The sequence below is a fragment of the Elaeis guineensis genome, chromosome 9 (genome assembly GCF_000442705.2).
Source record: "Elaeis guineensis isolate ETL-2024a chromosome 9, EG11, whole genome shotgun sequence".
In the NCBI taxonomy this organism is placed as follows: domain Eukaryota; kingdom Viridiplantae; phylum Streptophyta; class Magnoliopsida; order Arecales; family Arecaceae; genus Elaeis; species Elaeis guineensis.
In genome coordinates, this window is record NC_026001.2 from 95,923,969 (window position 1) to 95,947,394 (window position 23,426).

The following is a 23,426-nucleotide window of genomic DNA, read 5'->3' on the forward strand; positions in this document are numbered from 1 at the left end:
TGAGCGTGATTTTTTGAAAGAAATTGATTTATGAACAAAATAAATATTAAGAAGATTAAATACATATGAATCTAATTTTGATTAATATTATATATTTTGAATTGATGAATCTTATATGCTTATTTTTTAATATATTATTAACATCAAATTTATCTAGCCAAAATGTTCATTACTTACGGAATTGTCAAGCTCGTTATCATCTCTTTCTTTCTTAAATTTAGATACTGTTTGAATGTGAGATTAGAAGCAAAATTCAGCAATTCTGATATTGTTTATATTTAGATATATTATTATTAGTTAAAATTTATCAATTAAAATTTTATTTAATATAAATATTTTCAAATATAATTATTAATTAAATATTAATTTTGAGTTATTTAAATTAATTTTACTATAATATATTAATATTTTATTTTAAATATCTTACATGCTTACGGAGAAAATTTTTTATGAGTATCCAATGATTGTTATGATCCATGACCTACAAGTCTTGGATAAAGGACACGAGAATATGACTCCTGAAGCATGTATCATTATAGACGCACGTTAATAGATACAATGACGCTATCCAATCGACTCCAGTCCAAGGCGGTTCTCCTCCAATAAGTTTTTGAATCCCCACAATGTTGCTTTGGGGACATTATGCAATTGATGCAGACGCAAGGTCATTACTTCGATGCAGATGGTGTAGATTCAATATACACTGATGATATTAAAAAATTCCCAATCACTGAGATAAGTTCAGAAGCAAATATGTCACCCTTTTCTTCCACCCCTGGTCAGCATAATCCTTGTTACAGTTCATCAGATATAGCAGTTACTCATCATCTTATCCAACAAAATTCATGTTTCCTTCTGAAACCAAAAAATTTGTAGTCTCAAGGATCTGAACAAAGATCATATCTTGTTTATCACGGAAAAAAAAAATCAACCAATGCACGGCAACACTTCTCTTAGCCGTTTAGAGACCCCTTACATGCGTAAGAAGGTGGTCAGCTCCATGCCTTTGCCTGCATCCCCCCTGAACCAGAAAGTAGAAGGTTAATCAAGGAAGCTGGCAACACAGACTGTGATTCTCCTATATATTGCAAACTTCAATCAACATAGGATTAAGAAGCAATATCAGCAACCGCTCTCTACCTTGGACTAGAGATCATGACAAAATTTGAGAGCATTCTCATGGATGGTGATCAGGTTGGTTCTGGCTATCATTTTTATCTGGCATAGCAAGAAAGGTGGGATTGGGGCGAGGGAACAATAGCTTCAGGCGGAAAGCATCCACTCCATTCAAGTAATATCGGAACAACCTCTTTGCCCGTATGAATCCTAGGCGACCATACAGCGCAAGAGCTCCCTTGTTTGTAACTTCTGCTTCAAGAGTCACCTGCATAAAATAAAAACAAAATTTATACGTAGCTGATGTGCTTCTCGCCTATCAGTGTAGCATGTGATGGAGCATCATATCATGCACTTCCATTATGCCCTACTGTTCCATATCCAGTATGCAGGGTTTACAAACCACTCCTAGGAGGCAGATCAAGGAGGGGAGAGAGTTGATGGTGAAAGGTCTTCAAGCAAAAGAAGAACAAGGAAATTCTCTGGCCTGGATATGAATGGAGGGTTGACATCAGGCTGTTATTATGACAATGATCAACATGCCTTTTCTCATCTACATGGTCTTGTAATATATTCTTTTCAGAGAGAATATTTTGTTTTTCAAAAATGCCATTGACCTATCAGCTACAAGTACCATCAAGTTGCGACCAGTATAGAAAATCTTATTGAGGCCCAAGCTACCAATGAATAGTGCCAAAAAAGAAGAAGAAGAAGAAGAAGAAGCAAAAATATGTATATTTGTGAGTTAAGCAATCAGGAGGAAAAAAAAAGGAAAGAAAGAATCTATGACAGAGTGCAGGCAACAAGCTTGACAGAGCTACAGGAATGTTTCAGATACAACCTCAGTACCTCTGAGAATTTACAAGAGCCAAAACATAAAAAAATAGAATCGAGAAAGAGAGAACAAAAGCTCTCGAGGTTCTGGAACTGGGCCCGAATACATGCACTTAAATCATCTTCTTGGTTGCTGTACTTGTACAACCAAGAAGAGGACTTGGAAGTATAAAAAAGGCTCAAAAATGAGCAGTTACTGAACCTAGAAACCTCGGGGGAAATCCCGTATCTTCATCTTTTAAATTTCTTGAAAAGACCTCTTCTTTGCCAACCAAATCTCCCAAAAATAAGCATGAGAATTCGCAGATAGATGAAGCCATCCAAATTTAGGTCAGATTTGTCTTGCTTGTGTTGAGGGTTATATCGACTAAGATCATCTAAGAGTTTGTTGAAGATACATCATGTTGAGGCTTATATAACCTAAGATCATCTAAGAGTATGATGAATATACATTGCATCAATAAGAATGTTGAGGGACACATCTCTCAGTACACCAGATGAGAACAAAGATTACCTAAGCCAATCAAACCCCAACCCTAAAGAGGGGAGTGATTGTCCACCAGCTATTCTTGGCTGAGAAGATTATTTCAGGGAAAATTACACAATGTATCAAACATCTAATTTCTATTTTGGGCATGCTTGGCTATGTTCCTTTTAAAACCTTAGCCCTAAGTCTAGAGTAATGTTTTAAAAGCAAGTTTCGTAACTCCTCACCTGCATCATGAAAGTACAATAACTATCAAATATTGTTGCTTGGTAGATGGATGAACTATAAAGAATGGATACTACTAAGTGGCAAACATTTCAGAAGTCCCAGTCTGTACCTAGCCTACAGACCAGTAGAAGTAAACTCTGCACACCTGACCAGCTTAAGGCTCAAAGACACGTAATTGGTACTTTGGCATGGTTTTGTTTTCCATCTGTAGCAGAAGAACACCATCCTACTTGTGTACATTTTTAACCTGTTTACCATCTTTTAGCTAACACCAACTAAATATCAGGCATGGCCCTGCTCTAAATCACTTGGCTTCCACCCTGTCATACCAAACCAAGCCAAAAAAAACTGGAGGTCATAATAACTAGAACCGGACAACCTACTAATCATAATTACATATCTTCAAATTATATTTTCAAACATTAATCACTTGGCTACTTCTACATTTTGTATGACCACTAATTTCAAATGTTAATATCTCATATTTATGAATTAAGAAAAATAGATGCAATTTAGTACATATTAAATATTCATGGCATCATCAAGAAGTTTTCTCCAAAATCTAGGACCCTAAAAGATACCACAGTATCACCAAAAGGTGGTTACTAAACCTTAGTCTTTGAAGAAGATCTGGTGGAAAAAGGAACAGTTACAATAAAACAATCCAAGTACCAAATGCAAAATATCTCCAGATTGAACAGAGGAAAAGGAGTCATGTTCAATAATATTTTGCATACAAAAATCAAGCATTGGAGTAGAACTTCATAACAAAAAGCAAACATAACTATACGCATCAAGATATTGCTCTTCTAGAAAAAAAATTCAAATCTTTTGCATGTTGACTTCTATATTATATTATTTATATCTTCTCACTTGAAGAATCATAAAATCACATAACTCAACATCACGCAGTATTAGCTTACCTCCTCACATCCAGATTCCATCATCATGCGGATAGACCTAGTAACAAGTTCGGTAGCTGCAAAATCAACAGATATAAGATGTGTTGTATAATATGCTAAAACTACTATGATCGCCAGTTGACACGTATTGATAACATTATCAGCAGAAAAATGGCACTTATGCAGCAGTTCCTCAGAAGAAAAAATTAAGATCACGAAATAGTTTAAATAATGTCTACTGGCATTATTTTTTGCATACCATCCATATAGAAAGCTGTCAAATATCTAAAAATCAGAATGAATTGAATCTCTATAGGACTTATAATGTGCACCAGAAATTGATTATAAAAAGCATAATCTGATGTATAACAACAAAACAGCAAAAAATTGGCATTGTTTATCAATTTTGAGGAAAAAAAACTACTGAAGTATCTGATCAATGACATGCAAAGGCAGGATCATTCATATGAATTTTATGCATTTTACAGCAGAATCTTTGTTCAAGACACCACCAATAGGTTTTGGCCCCAATGTGGATGCTAATAATAGTGCCAGGGTGAGCAATCACTTTCTTTGATCTCTCGAAAGAAGGTTCAACAGCATACTCTCATGATTCTCGATCACTCTTACACAAGTACATGTGCACAAATATCTCAACATATGTACATTCACTTATGACAAGCTATCATATACCGTGCACCTGTTCTAGACTACACACACTTTTGGACATGTAGATGGCTAATAATACGCAGCGAGCTCCTTGGTGCCCCAAATAGAGTGTAGGGCTTATGTCAGCCATAAATGTTGGAACTTAATCTGTTCTTTTGCGGTGTCCTAAAGAACATGGTATTCTAGTCTAGACACACTTTTGGACATGTAGATGGCTGAAAATATGCAGCAAGTTCCTTGGTGCTCTAAATAGAGTGTGGGGCTTATGTCAGCCATAAGTGTTGGAACTTAATCTGTTCTTTTGCAGTGTCCTAAAGAACACGGTATTGCAAGCGAGAGCTTTCCAATTAGCCTAAGCATATGGGCATTCTAGTTAACTTCCCATAGCTCTCCTTTCATGCTTTTCAGCACTGTAGTGTGGCATGAAACTTCAACAGTTCTAGCCAGAAGGAGTCAGGCTTCATACTCAACATATTTTCAAATGTATATGCATTTTGCAGATACAAAGCCCCACTATAATTTTAAGATTGTGGGTTGGACACTACAAGAGATCTATTCCTAGTCTTTGGACAACGTAGGCGCAGCATACTTGCATTGACATCTTGCCCTGCCAAGTTTTTTAAAATTTGAAACAGTAAGTACTTATGGATACATTGACACTTGATAATTATCTCACATAACTAATTAACAATTATTTTGTGCACAAGCAAGAAGAGAGTTAGGAAGAATGCCTTTTTAAGATATCCTATCTAAAACTTCATCGAGAAGTTACCACTAAGTAGACTAGGCCAATTATTACAATATTGCAGGACATATTACTAAGTTAATTATCTTGGTGATGAACACGAAACTCAAATAGCGCAAAATCATAGGTATTGAGCCATTAATCCTTGCGACATACAAAGCTGACAAAAAGCCATTTGGAAGCACCATCCCAGAACATAAAATATACATCTTGACGAAAATGGAAAGTATGAGAAACTATAAGAAATGTTCTCTAAAAGCATGCCATTATCAAAGCAGTGAAGCTTATGTAGAGTGATCCTGTCCTGCAAAATCCACATACAGATAGGAAAAAGGTGCTAACACCACAGGTTGCCCTGGCGATAGATTGAAGCCCACAAAACAGTAAAACTACCTTGTGGCTGAACAGGCAAACTTGCAGAAAGTAATGAGCAGTTGAATGCCAATATTACACAACAGAGGTTGTCGATTGCCCAAACGTGTAATTGACCACTGAGGCACAATCTAATACTTTCGATGAAGCATAGGAACACTAACCTCACTCTCTAACCCAATAACCTATACTATCCACAGTCAAAATAAAGAACTATATTTTTTTTTTAAATATATATATTTTAAAACTTCACTAACCCAAGGGCGCCCTTAGTTTCTTTTTCTCAGATGCCTCTAGAAACACTATCTATAACCAAATTAGTCCTGAAAGATTGCTCCTCTTTCATTGTAATCGAAATACAAATATTCCAGACTTTCACAAGATTAAATGATATACTTAGGCTATTGTTTTGGTTACCAATGCCTTGGAATACAGTTGCTTTGGCAAGACTGCTCCTTTTTCATCAAAATCAACATAGAAACAACTACTATTTTCTCCGAATCAATAGGGCCGCGTTATTTTTTCTTAATTCCTCTATAAACTCAATCCACATCTAAATCAGTAAGGAAGGTTCGCTACTTTTCGATCATCATCAAATCCGAAACAGCTAAAAAAAAGAAACTTCACCAAACAACCAAAAGGGATGCAAGTGCCTTACCAATGCCTCTCCCTCTATAGGGTTTGATGACGACAAGCATCGCGATGTATCCTCTAAGGGTGTTCCGGTGCTCCCCCATTTTACACACCACCGTCCCCACGCACTTGCCCTTGTGGAACGCCTGAAATCGCCATCAAAACCGAAGCCATCAGCGTTAATTACATCCGGGAAGAGATCAAGAGAGAAGCGAAGGAGAAGAGGGGGAGTACGAGGAAGGTGAGGTTGGGCCAGAGGTAAACGAAGTAGCGGTAGGTGAAGATGGAGTAGGGCTCGCTGAGCTCGTCGTCGACGAGGCCCATGATGAGCGGGAGGTGGTGCTCCCCGCCGTAGCTCACATACTCGATCTCCGACGGAGAGAACACTACCACCGGCTCCTCTCTGCCACCGCCGTCGCCGGCCCCCTGCGCCGCCATTCCCCTCCTCTCTCGAAACTCTCTCGTAGACCTTCCTGAAAGAAGCTTTGAAACGGGCGGTTCCAAATGGGCCGCCCCAATTAGATGGGTATGGACTTCGATCTTCAGGCCCATTTGGTTCCAAGAGAGAACCAAAATCACACTGGGCGGGCACTATAAACCGTCGTGAGAAAGTCTGTGTATTTAATATCTATAATTTTATTTTTTTATTTAAAATTTTAAATAATAAAAATATTTTTTCTAAAAAAAATTATAATATTTTATGATTATATTATGACTTCCTACGATCAAATTATGACTTCTTGTATAACAGCAGATCATAATTTGACCATAGAATATTATAAAGAAGAGAAGAATATTTTCATCTTTTAAAAATTTTATAAATTTTCAATGATGAAAATATTTTTTTTTATGATTTTTAAAAGAAAATTATGATTTTTTGTTGTACAACAAGTCATAATTTGACTGTGGGATGTCATAATATGGCCACATGATGTCATAATTTTTTCAAAAGAGAAGGGATATTTTCATCATTCAAAATTTCAAATAAAAAAAGTAAAACTACGAATATTAAATGTACATAAAAAAATGATAGCTATGTGGCTCAATAAGGTAGGGTGATGCATTTTTACTGCACGGCATGTGGTGTATAAAGAATTACTCAAACCATCATATAGGGCGGGCCTAATTTAATGCCACGTATCTGTTTTTTGCATCTCAAAGTAAAAATCTAAAAATCAAATAAGAATTAAATTTCTCCAACAAACGGAGCCTATTAATTTCATAACTGAAAAAATAAAAAATAAAATAAAATACATATCTAAGAGAGATCCTTGGTGACCGTCCATATTTTTTTTTTCTCATCAAGCCTCTCTATCCATCATCTTCTTTATTAAGTCATTTCTTCTATCTGTAAGATCTTCCTCCCAAATCTTTTTGTCCTCTTCCAAATCCTATGCGCTATCTCTCTTATCCATTGGGTCTTTCTCAAGTCTTTTTCTCCTGTCCCAAAATTTTTTTCTTTTTTAAGATCTCCACATCTAAAAGTTTATGAAATCCAACAAATAATATATATGTAATTTCTTATGTTAGATAAAGCTAGAAAGTTTTCTTCATCATTTCGTTAAATTTTTTATCTTTTTTTTCATAAATTATGCTAAGGAAAAGTTAGAAGACTCGAGAGATGAGATAATAAGTGGTAACACAAGTCCCATTCAGGATGCTGAGCTCCCCGCACCAAAAACTATGGTATTAGTTAAATTAATTTCTATGTTTCATCTTTTATTTGCAATGCTAAATTATATTACTCTACATATACAGATATTCATATATTACTTAGTTATTATGCAAATACATACAACATATTTAAATAATATATATTTATACTAAAATAAAATAATATAATAAGAATGACTGCATGCATAATTTTTTTGGTACAAATCTTATTATTTATTAATATATATTTGAAAGTTCACTAACATACGTATCTAATATTATAAATATAGATAAGTTATTTGTTAAATTCATTATAATTATCGAGAAACTATTTTTGAATATATAAAAATAGTTGTTTTTATTTTAAAGGACTTGACATGTTATTCTTTTTGAATTATTTGATGTTCATAGGTATCTATTCAAGATAAAAATTCATTGCTAAAGATAGTTGTTGGGTCATATTCAAATCTAGAAATTGACATGGCATTTACTTCAAAAGAAGAAGCATATAAATTTTATAACTCATATGCAAAAAGAGTTAGCTTTAGTGTTCATAAAAATCACCATAGGATTAGAAAGGATGGAAGCATACAAAATAGAATATTTTTATGTAGTACCAAAAGTACTTGTGCTACTCATTCCATACATATAACTAAGAAATCACGGATCATCGAGAGAACAAATTGCATGGCTCGCATTGAATTCAAAATTGATTATAAGAATATATGGATTATGAGTAAAATTATCATTGATCGTATCATCCTCTAACAAATCCTGACAAGGCATATATGTTAAGATCATATCGTAAACTATTATCTATTCACATGATGGTTATTGATCAGATAGAAAAAGCTGGAGTAAATACTTCACAAGCTTATAATTTTTTCTAAAGGATCCCAAGATGCCAAACATGTCGAGTTTATAAGAATTGATTACTCTTATTATTTACATATAAAGAGGACGAGACAACTTGAGGTTGGAGATGCATAAATTCTCTTAGATTATTTGAAGAGTCGGTAGTTAGAAGATCCTTCATTTTATTATGCTATACATATCGATGAAATAGGATAAGTGGCTAATTTTTTTAGGTAGATGGGAGATCAATTATAGACTATGCATATTTCGGGGATATTGTTTCATTTGACACTATTTTTAAAATAAATAAATATGAAATGCCATTTGCTGCACTTCTTGGTATTAATCATCATAAGCAAAAACAATTGTGTTTGGATGGTTTTATTATTTGATAAAATAATTAATTCATTTATTTGGTTGTTTAAAACTTTTTTAGTTGCAATATCTGAGAAATAATCCAAAATAATCTTCACAGATTAGTGTGCCACCATATCGAGAGCTATCAAAATAGCCCTATCCAATACATGCCACCATCCATGTTTATGGCATATATTTCAAAATACTACAAAAAATCTTTCTCATACATATACCAGTCATCCTGGATTTCAAACAGAGTTCAAAGCTTGCATATATAAATGCCGCTCTGTGGAGTATTTTCAATCATAATGGAAAAGCTTAGTTAAAAAATATAAACTTGAGAAAAATCGATGGATGAATGAATCATATGAATTACATGAGAAATAGGCTTCGATATATCGTCAAGAGTCCTTTTGTGTAGATATGATAGCAACACAACAAAGTGAGAGTATGAATGGTCACTTCAAAAGTTTTTTTTACAAAAAATTCTCTTTCAATGTTTATAGAAAGATATGAGAAAGCAATAAAGCTATTTTAAGAAAAGAAATTGTATAAAAATTTTAAATCAAGATAAACAAAATCAGTTATTTATGTCCATGGACTGTCCATGTTAACAGAAGTAACTGAAAAAATGCAAAGCATGCCTATAGTGATTTCAAAGAGGAGTTCAGAAACCAACTTGCATATCTTTGTGAATGTACATGATGCAATGGTGGCAAATATACTTATAAGACTACTCCACCAAATGATAGTTATCTTGATTTTGTTGAATTTAATTCATTTGATGTCTCAATTAAATATAGTTGTTTAAAATTTGAGAGTATGAGTATTTTATGTTTGCATGCACTGAAGGTTCTGTATTATAATAATATTCTTCATTTGCCTTTTAAATATATACTAAAATGATAAACTAAGTATGCAAAAGATGGAGCATTGTCAAACACCCATCAACTAGTTGTCCATTCAGATGGTAAGAAAACATCAGCTTTTTATTATACCAGAGTATGTCAAAAGGCAATCACTATTATAGTCAAAGGTGCTATTCCAAATGACATTTTAAATATGGTAGAAAATGAACTTGATAAATTGACTATGGAGGCCGAAAGGATGCTACATCAAATGAATAAAAATAATATTGATATATAATGAGAAACAAAAGAATATTATATCAAAATCAAGTAATATGGAAATATCTAACAATAATATCATAGTCAAGTCCCCATCTATTAAGAAAGATCCCACCACTAATAGGATGAACAGTGCACTTGAGAAGAGAAAAAAAAAAAGAAGACAAGCTATACCAAAAAGAGATACAAGTGATGCTGATCGATAATCTATAAATTATAATATTTAATATTTCCAATGAATATTATAATACTTCTTATAATAATTTATTAATATCTATATACTTGCAGGATCTGATAATGCTTTAAATTTCATGATCATTGATGAGCCATTGCTTCTTTTTTCATACAACCATGAGAGTATGTCATTGGACCATTCAATATCTATGCCATTTGAAAATATCTATGCCACTTGAAAATATTATTCTCAACCATCATATGTTCTTTCATAAGAGAATATAACACCTTACAGTGGATGCTCTATCAATGTCCAAGATCCAATAATGTAAGGAAATATAAACAATATCCATATCCAAATACTTCAGTGCCTTATCGTCTTGACCAACATATGGTATAGAAATTATAGAATGTTGGTATTAATTGATATCTCTTATTAATATATATCATGATAATAGATATATTTATATTTTACAGTATTATGTGGTTCCAAGTCAATAATAATTGGTGCCTTACGAGCTCAACTTTGATGTTAATACAGGTATTTAGCTAGAAGACTTCTCTTAACATCACTTTTCATATTGTTTCAAAAATTTTAAACGATCTAGTAAAACTATCTGTTGGAGCTCATAAACTTTTCATTTTGCAGGTAATTGATTGAAAAAAGGCCGTCATTTGGATTGTGCTCAACTTTTTTGTCATTAGGGATTTTTTTTGTAAACATCTCTCCATTTTCAATATTTTTGTATTTATTAATATAGAGGTGTGTATGAGGATGTCTGATGAATATTTTGATATGTGTATCTCAAAAAGAATGCAAAATTTTTGTAATATTTGAAATAATTTTATCATTTGCATTTGAATCAAATATCCTATACATACATATATATCAGTTGTTGTAGAATGTATATTATTTATCCATGGAGTGCATATCAGTGAATCAAACTTCATTTATATTTATTTCATCAACCATTACATGTGAATCTTTATTACACAAAAATTGTATTGGCAGAAATCATTAGGTACAATAACACATTCCGATAACTAAAAAGAAAATGAACCAGTATATATAGATTGATGATTATATATAAACTTTACATCATATAAATTAGATTGCACCACAAAATCAAATGAAATGATAATTTATATACGTTAAGAAGCCATTCTTTTCTTTGAAGTTGACAAATTTGGATGTTGCAATATCCGAACTATAAATTTTGTATGGCTTTGTTTGATCTCCCACTATCATAGAAAAATCACTTATTAAGTATTAAAACAACAACAACATATAAAGTCAAATAAATTTGAGAAGAGGGTGCAGACCTATTCAATTGAGAGTGATGCATGCTCTATAAAATATTGGCTCTATATATTTGAGAAGAAAAATACTATAATCATAGGAACTATAATAATATAATAATTAACAACTAAGAAACGAAATATGTGTTGTCAAATGTAATAAGAGTACTAATTATAAAAAATATTACTACAGTGCATGTAATAGGCAATTCAAGACAAATTCCAATCGCCATTTCTTTTTCTCTGGCCTGCCAAGTAACTCTGATAGATTTTTTTTCTAAAAATTATACTTGAACATGAAAAAAATGATTGTTAGTATAGATGTAAGTTAAAATCTAAATTAATTTTATAACTTTAATACTTACACTTTGATCGGCAAGAATCTTATGACTTTAACTTTATCGTACCGAATTGTACTATCTAAATTTTTTCTCCTCAAAGTCAACAATAAGAAGATGCCAATAATTTTTAGAATGTAGAGGCATAGATAAAAACTTGGCTTCACTAACTGCCTCCTTTGTAAGAAACCAGAGGAATTTCTTCAATTCATTTGGGGTCGAAATGTTACAGTCTATTAATTTCTACATTTTATACAAATACAAAACAAAAGATATAAAGAAGATTAAAAAGATATAATAGAAAAATATAATATAATAACATCTTTATCTTTATGAATGATGGTATAAAGAGCTACGAAGGATCACGTTGTCATGCTTATTTCCAAATAATTAAGGTGATCAAAATAACCTTTTATCGTAAAAAGTAAGCAAGCCATACATTAGGGCACACTAGATTATAAGAGAATAGATATCAAGATATTATACTATTAAAATTTTTATACATCATCAGATATTTCTCTTTCAAATAAAAATTAGTGTATATAAAATCTTGAAATAGAAGAGTGCTTATCATGCCACTCAAGCATCAAACTATATATAATGACAAATTAAAATTGATTAGCAATCCCCAATCTCATGTTGCCACAATTAAATATACAAAACATAAATATATTAATTTATGTATGAAATTAAATAAATGTACCTATCAATCTTTTGCTTCAATCAAGTATCAATTAATGTTTTCTCATTCTCCAAAATATATTCTCTACCAGCATAATTTTGATTACGCTCTAGAAATTTCAACAAAAAAAGTAATATAATATTTAATAACATTTATTCAATATAAGCATAAAGTTGTTAATTGATAGAAATGATTTGTTACTATCGACTATTACGGTTTCTTTTCAATGGATGATATATCTAGGAGCAAACTTTTTAAGCAACTTTATTCTCTTCATTATCTTTTCAGTATCATTTTTTTTGGTTCTATGCTCTTTGAAATTACTTCAAATATATTTACAAAAGAAGATGACAAAGCTCTAGAGGGTTTTATATCTTCACCTTTCAAATTATAACGAATAATATTTCCAACAAAGCATGCATGCATTGAACCATCCAAAACCATAGATTGAGGCTCATTTTCATCCTTTTCTACTTCATAGTTTCGCTCTTCTTGTATTTTTCTTTATCTCTTCAAGCTCATGGGTTAGTTTCTTTACATATTCTTCTAGCACTTCAATTCTAAGCTTCTGATTATCGATAAGCTCAATCAAAAAGCCTTTCTCATAAATTAATATTTTATTTTTTTCTTCAAGTTAGAGTATCCTTTCAACAATATATCATCCTTCTATAATTTCTTAGCCTGCATTGTAATCGGATTTTCTTAATCTTCATTATCAGTACTTTCACGAATGTCTTGACCCTTGCTTGGTCTTTTCAAAGATTTCATCTCACAATGAGAATTTGCATTCAAAATTCACATTTCATCATCCATTGGTATCAAGGGAGTAATAATAATCTACCAATTTTAAGGAATTACAATAAGCACTTGTAACATTATAATATTAAAATCAAATATCAAATACATATGTTGAATTATCTGACTCGAAGATACTTTAGACAATTCTTTCAATTGAACTTTCTTTTTCTCAAAATGGCCTCAAAGTTTCTAATTAAAGTAGCAAGGCATATTCCGATAACTATATCTTTATCCACATGATGTATGTTCAAACAACCATACCTACATATCATAGCAATTTTTAATATATACTTATAGATATAACTAAAATTTATAAATAATTTTTTTAAAAATAAAATTTACTAGTAATATAAAAGTGCATCCATGAAGATAGCCAACTTTCTTGCACTTTCTCTTCTCCCTCAACTGTACCTTCTTTACAGTGCATCGAATTTCACTTAACAAATTAATAATTATGTACAGCCATCCTCCAAGCATATGTCCATAAATTATCCAAATCATTGATATATAGAAATAAATTTTTGGGCACTTTCCAATTTGCTTGTAGAAAAAGGATGCAAAAGATATATAATATTTCAAGCTTGACAAAATCTTTCGCTAACTTTTCATTTGTCTTCAACTCTATAAGTCAATTTTTAATATTTTTTTTTGAAGGACAAAAATGAGTAGAGAAGTATTTCATATACATCTCAGACTCCTCAAAATTAGCTTTTCTAATAATCCTATTTCATAGTCTTTATATGGCAACTCTAACATGAGTCTGACTTCCTCATGAACAAATGGCATCCTTTTTTTTGTTTATTAAAAAAGCACCTTCGTTGTCATTCTATAACTCTAAAATATTATCTAACACACCCCTATTGGATCTTAAGATCAGGAATATCAAGAAAATGGTAAATAGAGTTTTTGCCAACAATCTATGGTGCTTTCCATCATACTTTTGACCACATTAACCATATGCCAATTTGTGAAATAGGTGACATAACATCTTATATCTATCAGTTTGAGTACGTCATTTTTTTTATATCCTTCTCATCTTTCAAATACATTTCCTTTATAAAAAATCAATCCCTTATTTGCATTTTTAACTTTTTGTAAATTCTTGATGCTTTTTTTCTTGTTCAATTTTTTATCTATTATTTTTTTCCTTCTTCTATTTTTTTCCCTTTATCCAAATTTTTATTAATTTTTCTTTTTTTTGTAATCCTCTCTTTTTTTTTTTCTTATCTTCTCCACATCTACTTTTTTATGACAATAAATCTTTTTCCTTCTTGCCATAATCAATTTGCATAAAACATATTAAGATAGAAAATAAATGACATTAATTTAAAAATAGAGAAGTCATATTCATTCATGCTCTTCGTTGTTATTTTTAAACTACTTTTTTGATTTTCGTGTCAATATATATCCTTCCTAGCACCACCAAATACAATCTAAGTTCTCTATCAGATAAATTTTTTAAAGCATTGAGTTGAGACAAAATCTTGATGAGACAATAATAGTTTTATTAAAAAAATCATACATCAATAGATAAAGATCATAGATTAAAATACTAACCTCAAATAATGGTAGTATAGTTGTTTCCAAATATGAATCGAAATAATGGAAAAAAAAATCAATTCTATAAATATGTGCTTTCTTTAATGAATTAAAAGTATGATAGCAAAAATCTAGAAAAGAAGATAGATGTGCTTCATGTTACATACAGGTAGGGGTGCAAATGGGTCGGATCAGATCGGATCATGAGTGATCCCGATCCGATCCAATTTCTTGATCGTGTGTGAATATTGCATCCAAACCCAGTCTAATAGATGATCAGATTGGATTGGGTTAGATCCATGATCAAATTTTTTGACCCAATGAATCATTCAGGTTGGGTCGGATTCATATATAATCCGACCCCAATTCATAAAATACGGATTCGGTTTGGATTTGGATCCGAATCAGTTCAGATCTGGATTATAAGAAAGACTAATAAAAAAATTTATGTAAGTAATAGTATGGGGTTCACTCACCCATCTAATTTTTTTTTTAGGAGGCTATATGTATTCTAACTCATATTCGATCCAAACAAATGGTCATTAGAGAAATTCACAGCAAACCTATGGATCCACATACTGATCTTAATGTGTTTATCTTGCAATGAAAAGAAGAGATAGAATAGTGAGAAACTTTGCATTGGAAAACTCCAACGATGCTACAAACCTAGATAACACAATTGCCATACTGATCTTGCACCAACATGCAAATAGATCGCAAAATTTCATCCATCATAATTTGCTGAGTTTTAGGATCATTACATTGAGCCATCTATTTGAATTGTAATGTATATTGTTGCGGCCAATTCCCTTATTGCCCGATCGTCAGGGTCGTGCATCTGCAAGAAGAGTCCTCACTGACCGGAGATGCCTCCGGCGAGGATCCTCTGACGGTCAAGTCAGAGAAGAGACTAGGCAACAGTGAAAAATCAGGGGCTCAGCGAGAGAGAGAGCTTGAGAGCTTAAAAATGCTTAAAAATTATTGTCTTACCCCATTTTATAGTAGAATGCGGTATGGTCCTACCATTAATGGTGCAGACAACTGGAGAGTTGTCAAATCGCCAGGGGTTGTCAAATTACCGTGGGTTGTCAAGTCATTGGAATTAATCCATATTCTTGACAGGACAATATCCCAAGACGGCCGTACCGCATATCCTTGGCAGGACAACAGCTCATAGCGGTTGTATAGCGTTCGGACGGACTGGCCGACTATATGTCGGTATTCGACTGTCAGAACATCGGGTGATGACTCGAAAATACCGTCGGTTGATCTGGTGCCTTGTGAAAGTCGGACGTCGGCTGCCACCCCCCACAGTGAGTTGGTGATATGGGTTCAGCCGTTCGACCAGTTGAAAACAATATTGGTCTGTTTGGCCGGCATACTTTTGGTTGGATATTATCGACAATCATTGTCGGAGTCGTCCGTCTATCCGGTGGGTAGAGTCGGGCGTCGGTCGGACCGATCCGAGGATAAGTCAGCGTACAGGGGTCAGTCGGTATATCCCAACAGTTGCCCCTCCCACTCTTGAGTCTGATATCGTGTTGGCCCGCATTTTCATATGGGCGGCGGCTTCAGATGAAATGAGTGGTTTTCCATCACGTCATGCTCTGACTCTGACGACCGTACCAACGAACGATCCAGTGTCAGACATCTCATTAGGAATGCAAACCACCGTCGGTTAATTAATTTTGAGATGTGATTTTTTCTCTACGCATCAGGGGGCTATTGGGCCAGAATCGTTCACGCGGATGGAGGCGATGTGGCTCGATCTAGGACAGGTGCGTCGAACCGTCAGACCGAGAAAGAGCCCAGGCACTGCCACATGTCGACATCCGAAAAACCCTCGTTCGGTGCGCTTTCATCTCGACCGTCGAAGGGCCTTATATATATGCGGCCACTTACATCCAAAGCTTCACTTTTTGCTGTCCTATTTCTGACGCTGAGGCCCTGTCGAGTTGTCTCCCAGTTTCAGGTAGCTATTTTCATCCTCCTTCTTTGAAAGCTCTTCTCGAAGTTTTTTCCATTCTTGTCTTCTTGCATCCTTGGCATTTTCCTTTTTATTCTCTTTTCTTGGTGTTAGCGTTATGGCTAGAATCTCTCCTCGAGGAAGTCAGTCGGAGAACCCGACCGATGATTCTCGATCGACCCCGGAGGTGGAGGCTTCTTCACTTTCGGGGTCGAACGTCGAACGGCTTAGGGAGCAGTATGGTATCCCGGAGCAGTTCGAACTTTTTGCCCCTGGGGCTGAGGGTCGGGTTAACAACCCACCTTCGGGCCAGATGGCCTTTCATGTCGAGGACCTTCGGGCAGGTCTTCGCTTTTCGATTCCGGAGTTCGTCCGAAATGTCCTGGATTATTACGGGCTTTACCCGGCACAACTGACGCCAAATTCGATCCAACTAATAATCAGCTTTGCTCTGTTGTGTCGGCTCTTGCCGACCTTTCTCCGTATCTCTCTCTTTCGGGCGTTCTTCATCCTCCGACCCCACCCGAAAGCCCGAGGGTGGTGGTTCTTCAATCTCCGAAAGGATTTTTCGTTCATTACCGATCTTCCATCGTCGATCCACAGGTAGAAGAACTAATTTTTCTTTGCTTCTTCTTCATTATCCTGGGGGTTTTCTTCTCGCTGGGGCGACCCTCGGACTCAGTCGAACGAAAACAGTCGGGTGGAGGCTGGAGATCGAGAGGACTTTCACCGACTGAAGGATGTGTCGGTGCCGAAGCAGAGGGAGCTCGTCACCAAGCAAGCTCTGTATGACGCTGGTCTGAGTTCGATTCTCTGCTTAGGTACAGTTCGATCTGTCGGTTGTCTTTTGACTTTTTCATCCGTCTTCGGATTTGTGCTAATTTTTTATTGAAATTGCAGGCATGCTGTCGAGAGTAAGACTGACAGATGCCGACATTCGGCAGCATGCGAAGAGGAAGAGACCAACGCCCGGGGCCGGACCTTCGCGGCCCTCCAAGAGGCCTCAGACATCATCCTTGACCAACATTGCGATGGTGGCAGTGCAGCCTGACACCGAATGGGCATCGGGCTTTGAACCGGTCATCACCCTGTCAGCGCCGATGGTGCCACCCGAGGCACCATCCGAGGAAGGGGCGGCAGAGGGGGCAGCCGAAGGAGCGTCGGTGCCCCCGCCTGTGGAAGAGGTTCGGGTCAAAGCAAGTGAGCCCGAACGACCTACGACGGCTCCCGTCGCACCCTCGGGAGGAACTCAGTCGAGTTCAAGTTTTTCGTTCCTCTCCGATCTTCGAGCCTGGGCGACTAATCGGAGGAAGGCTCCGATGGTGCCGGCGGACAACACAAGGTCGGCAGACCGCATCGCATCATCCGACGTTCATGTTCCCGAAGGAGCGTCGGCCCTGGCCAATCACAATTTGGCCAGGAGGTTGTGTCAGGCAACTATTCTCCCAGTCGATCGGGAGCTCTTGAAGAGTCGGTCGATAATCGAGATGCTCTCTTTCTTTTATCCGACCATGATCCAGGTGAGCTCTTCTTCTTCTTTTCTTTCTTCTTCATTATCATTTTCATCATTTCATTTTTCTGACGACCGGCCTTCTACTTGCAGCTGATCTACAACATGTCCGAGCTGGATGTCGGGTACCGGAGGTTCGGCGACGTCCGGGAGGCTTGAAAGAATAGGGTCGAAACCACCGAAGCTGAGAAGACGACGCTGGTGGACCAGCTGAAGCTGTCGGTCGACCGCGAGGCCAGGCTCGAGGAGGAGATCTCCCGACTCACCAACGGCCTAGTCGCCTCGGAGGCGAACTTCAGTCAGCCCGCGAGCAAGTCCAGTGCAAGACCCGTTCCATTCACCGACTGCGGTGTGAGCGGGACGACTGCATTAGAGAAATCGAGGCCGAGCGCGAACAACTTCGGACTAGCCTGAAGAATCTGGCTAAGATCGAGGAGAACCTGTCCTCCACCCAAGCCGATGCTGACATAGCGAAAGCCGAGGCGGAGTCGGCTAAAGAGGCGCTAAGCCGGGCGGTGGAGGACGTTCGTGGCTCGGACGAATACCGGGAGGAGCTTCTCAAGAGCAGCTTCGCCTCCTACCGAGTGGGGTACGAGGATGCCCGAGATGCAATTTAGAGTCTGCACCCGAAGCTCGACCTGAGCAGCATCATCCCTCCGGGGTCGGAGGATCAAGCCGCAGAGGAGGAGGCCGACCCACTGTCGGCGGAACGAGCTACCGAAGGTGAGGCGGCTCCAACCTCCGGTCCCACCCCGACCCGAGTGGGCACATCGGTCACTCCCGAACTCTCTCCGATGCAGGAAGTCGATTCCGACGAATAGTCGGAGTGTCTGCTCCTTAGTTTTTGCATTTTGTTTTTGTTTCGTCTTTAATACTTGTAATCGGGCTTCAGCCCAATTTTGTAAGTCTAATTTTAACTGAATGAAATCAAAGACTTTTCAAACTTTTTTCCGCATGCGGTTCAAAGTATATGTTTTGCCGAGCCATCCTTGAGAGTATAGGTCGTAGCTCCGACACACCTCGTTAGGACACTCGGTAGGATCCAGCGTAGCCGATCAAAGTAGTCAGTGGCGTGCGCCATGCTAAGGGCAGAGCAAGCTCCGATCGCAGGCCGACATCCCGACTATCATACAGATAGCGTAGGATCCGATGGTCGAGAGCCATCCCGATCGTAGGTCGAGCGTCTGTCGTCCGGACCTTGGTCGGGAGCGCACGTCGGACCGGGTGTCGGTCAATCTCCGAACGTAGCATGTCGACACGATCATTCTGTAGAATTCGATAGTCGAGTAGTGTCCAATGTATTCGGTTAGGATAATGATAACAAGTCAAATATCCGTTGTCCGGATCTTGATCGGACGTATACGTCGCGATGTATGATAGACGGTGGTAAGCCGAATATCCTTCGACCGATCATGACCGAGTCGGTATGTCGCAAGTGCGACTGTAGTTGTCTTGACGTTTTGTCCTTCTTAGCCGAAGCTAAGTCGGCAAGTTAGCCAGCTGCGTTGATCGAGAGTCGACTGTGGAAGGAGCACGGCTTCAACTTAGAGAGGTTTCATCGCCAGTGCTGGCCTTCCATTAGTGTAGACAGAATGGTTCTCGTAAGAGTCCGATGTGTCGTCGGCGATCAAGTCGTAGGTTCGCCGATCGAGCTGTAGATTCGACGATCGAGCTGTAGATTCGGCGATCGAGATGTAGATTCGATGATCGAGATGTAGATTCGGCGTAGATTCGATGATCGAGACGTAGATTCGACGATCGAGCCGTAGATTCAAATCTACATCATAGATTCGGTGATCGAGACGTAGATTCGACGATCGAGTCGTAGATTCGACGATCGAGCTGTAGGTTCGACGATCGAACCGTAGGTTCCCAACGAAACATTGGGCCCAAGTCGGGGCGTCGGAGCTCGTACTTCTGACGAGGGCTGATCCTCGACGGAGAGCCAAACTTTGCAAACTCTGGAGTTTTGAAATTGAGTTGTATTCCGAGCAAGGGCATACAGAATTTATTGATGGTACAATTTCAGATTGTCGGCATTCCAAGTCTGGGGAATGGCTGTCCCTTCCAGGGTCTCAAGTCGGTAGGCGCCCGACCTGCAGGTGTCTGCTATCTTGTAGGGTCCTTCCTAGTTCGGAGACAGTTTTTCTTGATCCTGAGGCTTCGAGACTTTTGCCTTCCTTAAAATCAGATCCCCAGGTCTGAAAGACTTTGGCTTAACTTTAGCATTGTAGTATCGGGCCACTCTTTGTCAGTAGAAAGCCATGCGGAGTTGAGCCTCGCATCGAAGCTCGGGTAGGAGGTCCAAGTCAGCTCTCCGACACTTGAAGTTTCTTGGTTCACATTATTGCTCAACTCTAATCGATGATAGCCCGATCTCTAGTAGGATTATTGCCTCCGTCCCATAGGCCAAATTGAAAGGAGATTCTTCGGTCTGGACACGGGGTGTCGTTCGGTATGCCCACAAGACCGAGTGCAACTCCTCAACCCAAAGGCCACTGGCTTCATTTAGTCGAGTCTTCAACCCATGCAGAATGGTCTGGTTGGTTACTTCGACTTTTCCGTTGGACTATGGATGCCCGATCGAGGTCAGCTTGTACGTGATATGAAATCTCGCACAAAATTTTTTGAAGTCATGGTTGTCGAACTGTCATCCATTGTCACTGATGATAGTGTGTGGCAGTCTGAATCTGAAGATGATGGACTTCTGGATAAAGTCTTCCATCTTACGCTCGGTGATTTGCGTCAGGGGTTCGGCCTCCACCCACTTGGTGAAATAGTCGATCGCGACGACTATGAACTTTCTTTGGCCAGATATCGGAGGGAAGGAGCCGAGTATGTCGACTCCCTATTGGGCAAAGGGCCACGGGGCGACAATGAAAGTCAGCTGGTTGGTGGGCCGGTGTTGTAAGTTGGCGTACTTTTGACATGGCTCACACCTCCGAACCAAATCAGCCGCATCTTTCTTCATGGTGGGCTAGTAGTAACCTTGCCGTAGGACTTTGTAGGCCAAAGATTTGCCCCCCAGGTGACTTCCGCAGATCCCTTCATGCTTCTCTCTGAGTGCGTAATCCGCGTCCGTCGATCCCAAGTGCAGCGAAAATTTAGTGCAGGGGCAAAATGATAATTTTAAAACTTTTTCAAAATTACTATTTTACAGTGAAATTATTAATTAATCTCATTAATTAATACTAATTAACCCTACACTAGGATCTAAATATGATACAACAGCATGCATTTAAATTTGAAATTCAAATTTGAATCAGTAAACGTTTTACAGTACTGTGTTCAGAACACATCACCTTTTGCGGGTAGTCGATCACCGCAATCTGATCACCATCGGAGGGCTCTGATCATTACGTCACAGCCACCCAACTGTCTGGCCTCTGCGGATCGTCCACACGAAGCTCCCGTCTGATCAGCTCCTCACGAATGATAGTTCGTGATTTCACCCTTTTGATGGCAGATGTTGATCGAACTCCTTCGATCGATGTGTGCCGACTTCTTGGATGCTCCGGATCATCTGCACAGTTACTTGAGAGGCTGATGGATCTCTCTCTGAAATTTGGTGGACTCACGACACTCGTGGCACACCAATCTCACTTCCCGAACCCTAGGTAGAAACCCTAGGGTACACACCAAAAACCCTGCGCCCAATTTTCTCTCTTTTCTTTCTTTTTCTCTCGGAAGGTTTTGGACCTTCACCTTACGCAGAAGCCTTCCTCACGCCCCAAAGTTTCTCTCCTAATTTTTCTACGCACGTCCCACCTTTCTCCTCTTTTTAAAATAACGTCGAACGTGTCTTATCCGCGTGAGAGGATAAAGACAAGAGGTTACACATTTGAATTCAAATCAAATTTGAATTCAAACGAAAACCAACTTATCCCTATCCTTTTGGGCGTGAGAAGAGAAGGGGCGTGGCTCTTTGTGCGTGGAAAAGTTTCATGAGAAACCTTTTCTCGTGTAAGTAATGTGGCGCACAAAATGGATAAGGATGAAAGGGCAAGTGATAAGTTATCCATTCAAATTCAAACATGCTTTGAATTTGAATGGCTAACTAATTAATTTATCCATCCATATGGCGCACAAATGAGGATGTGGGGAAGGGTTTTACATGAGAAAAATTTCACGAGAAGTTTCTTCTCGTGAATTCAAATGGGTGCAAGGAAGTTGGGTGACGCAGGGAATTTAAAACAAGGTGGTTTGATTCAAATTGAGCCATCCTAGTTTAAAATAGGTTGAGCACAATTAGACCAAATTAAACCCAACATAATTAGGCTTAATTAGGCTTAATAAAATCCTAATCAAATCAGGAATTAACTAAACCTAACCCCTAATCAAATCAGGGACTAAACCACCTTAGCGATTAGGTCAACATTTAACCTAATCGGGTCAATCCAAACTGAATCCAATTCAATTGGACTTGATCCAAAAATAATTACTCAATCAAATTGAGTTAATTAGTGATTAAATCACTAATTAAACCTCTCATAAATGTTGAGTCCAAATCCGATGGACAATCAGGCATCAGAGACCATCGATATGAAACCCTGATCAAAGAGTTCAAATTTCAAATTCAAAATTCGAAATTCAAAATTTTGACCCCGGTACCCAAAATGTGTGGAACTCATGATTAGAGAATCCTAATTCTCAATCATAGAGTTTCAGATAGATAAGACTCATAATCAGCCATCAGATCAGAAAGGAACCTCTAATGTGTGTGACCCCGCAGGTTCGAACCTAAGCCGGTAGCACAGGAACCAATTTCTGTACTAATCGAAGTGACCATCTAGCAATGGTACCCGACGACCGGATAGGTCGAATAATCGCAATCGCAACATTCAGAACCTACGTGAATATGGTTACCGTATAATTCATCCCTTTTGACCCCTGTGTTTAGGATGACTCAGAGTTAAACTGTCAACCCTGATCATATCATCCGAATCGTGCTCAACTCAATTAGTCCTGTGACTCCTCACTAGGACTACCCTGGCCAAGGTTTTGCTAAATTGAAACACGACTGTACACAGCTCCTAAACTGGAGTGGTCAATCCCATCTTGACACACGCACCGACAAGTCAAGTACTTGACTACACCCAGCAACCTTCCGTCACTGAATTAGAAATTCAGGTAGTCCAGTGC

At 37.6% G+C, this 23,426-nt stretch overlaps 1 protein-coding gene across 1 annotated transcript; it reads right to left on the bottom strand.

The window, feature by feature from the left end:
• Positions 1-744: 744 nt before the first annotated feature.
• Positions 745-6,467, bottom strand: LOC105051096 (N-alpha-acetyltransferase MAK3). Its single transcript, XM_010931387.3, has 5 exons — positions 6,221-6,467; positions 6,012-6,132; positions 3,589-3,644; positions 1,141-1,384; positions 745-1,021 (listed from the first exon to the last, which is right to left on the bottom strand). Exons 1-4 carry the CDS (start codon positions 6,422-6,424, stop codon positions 1,178-1,180), a joined length of 588 nt encoding a protein of 195 aa, XP_010929689.1. The 5' UTR covers positions 6,425-6,467; the 3' UTR covers positions 745-1,021; positions 1,141-1,177.
• Positions 6,468-23,426: the final 16,959 nt, after the last annotated feature.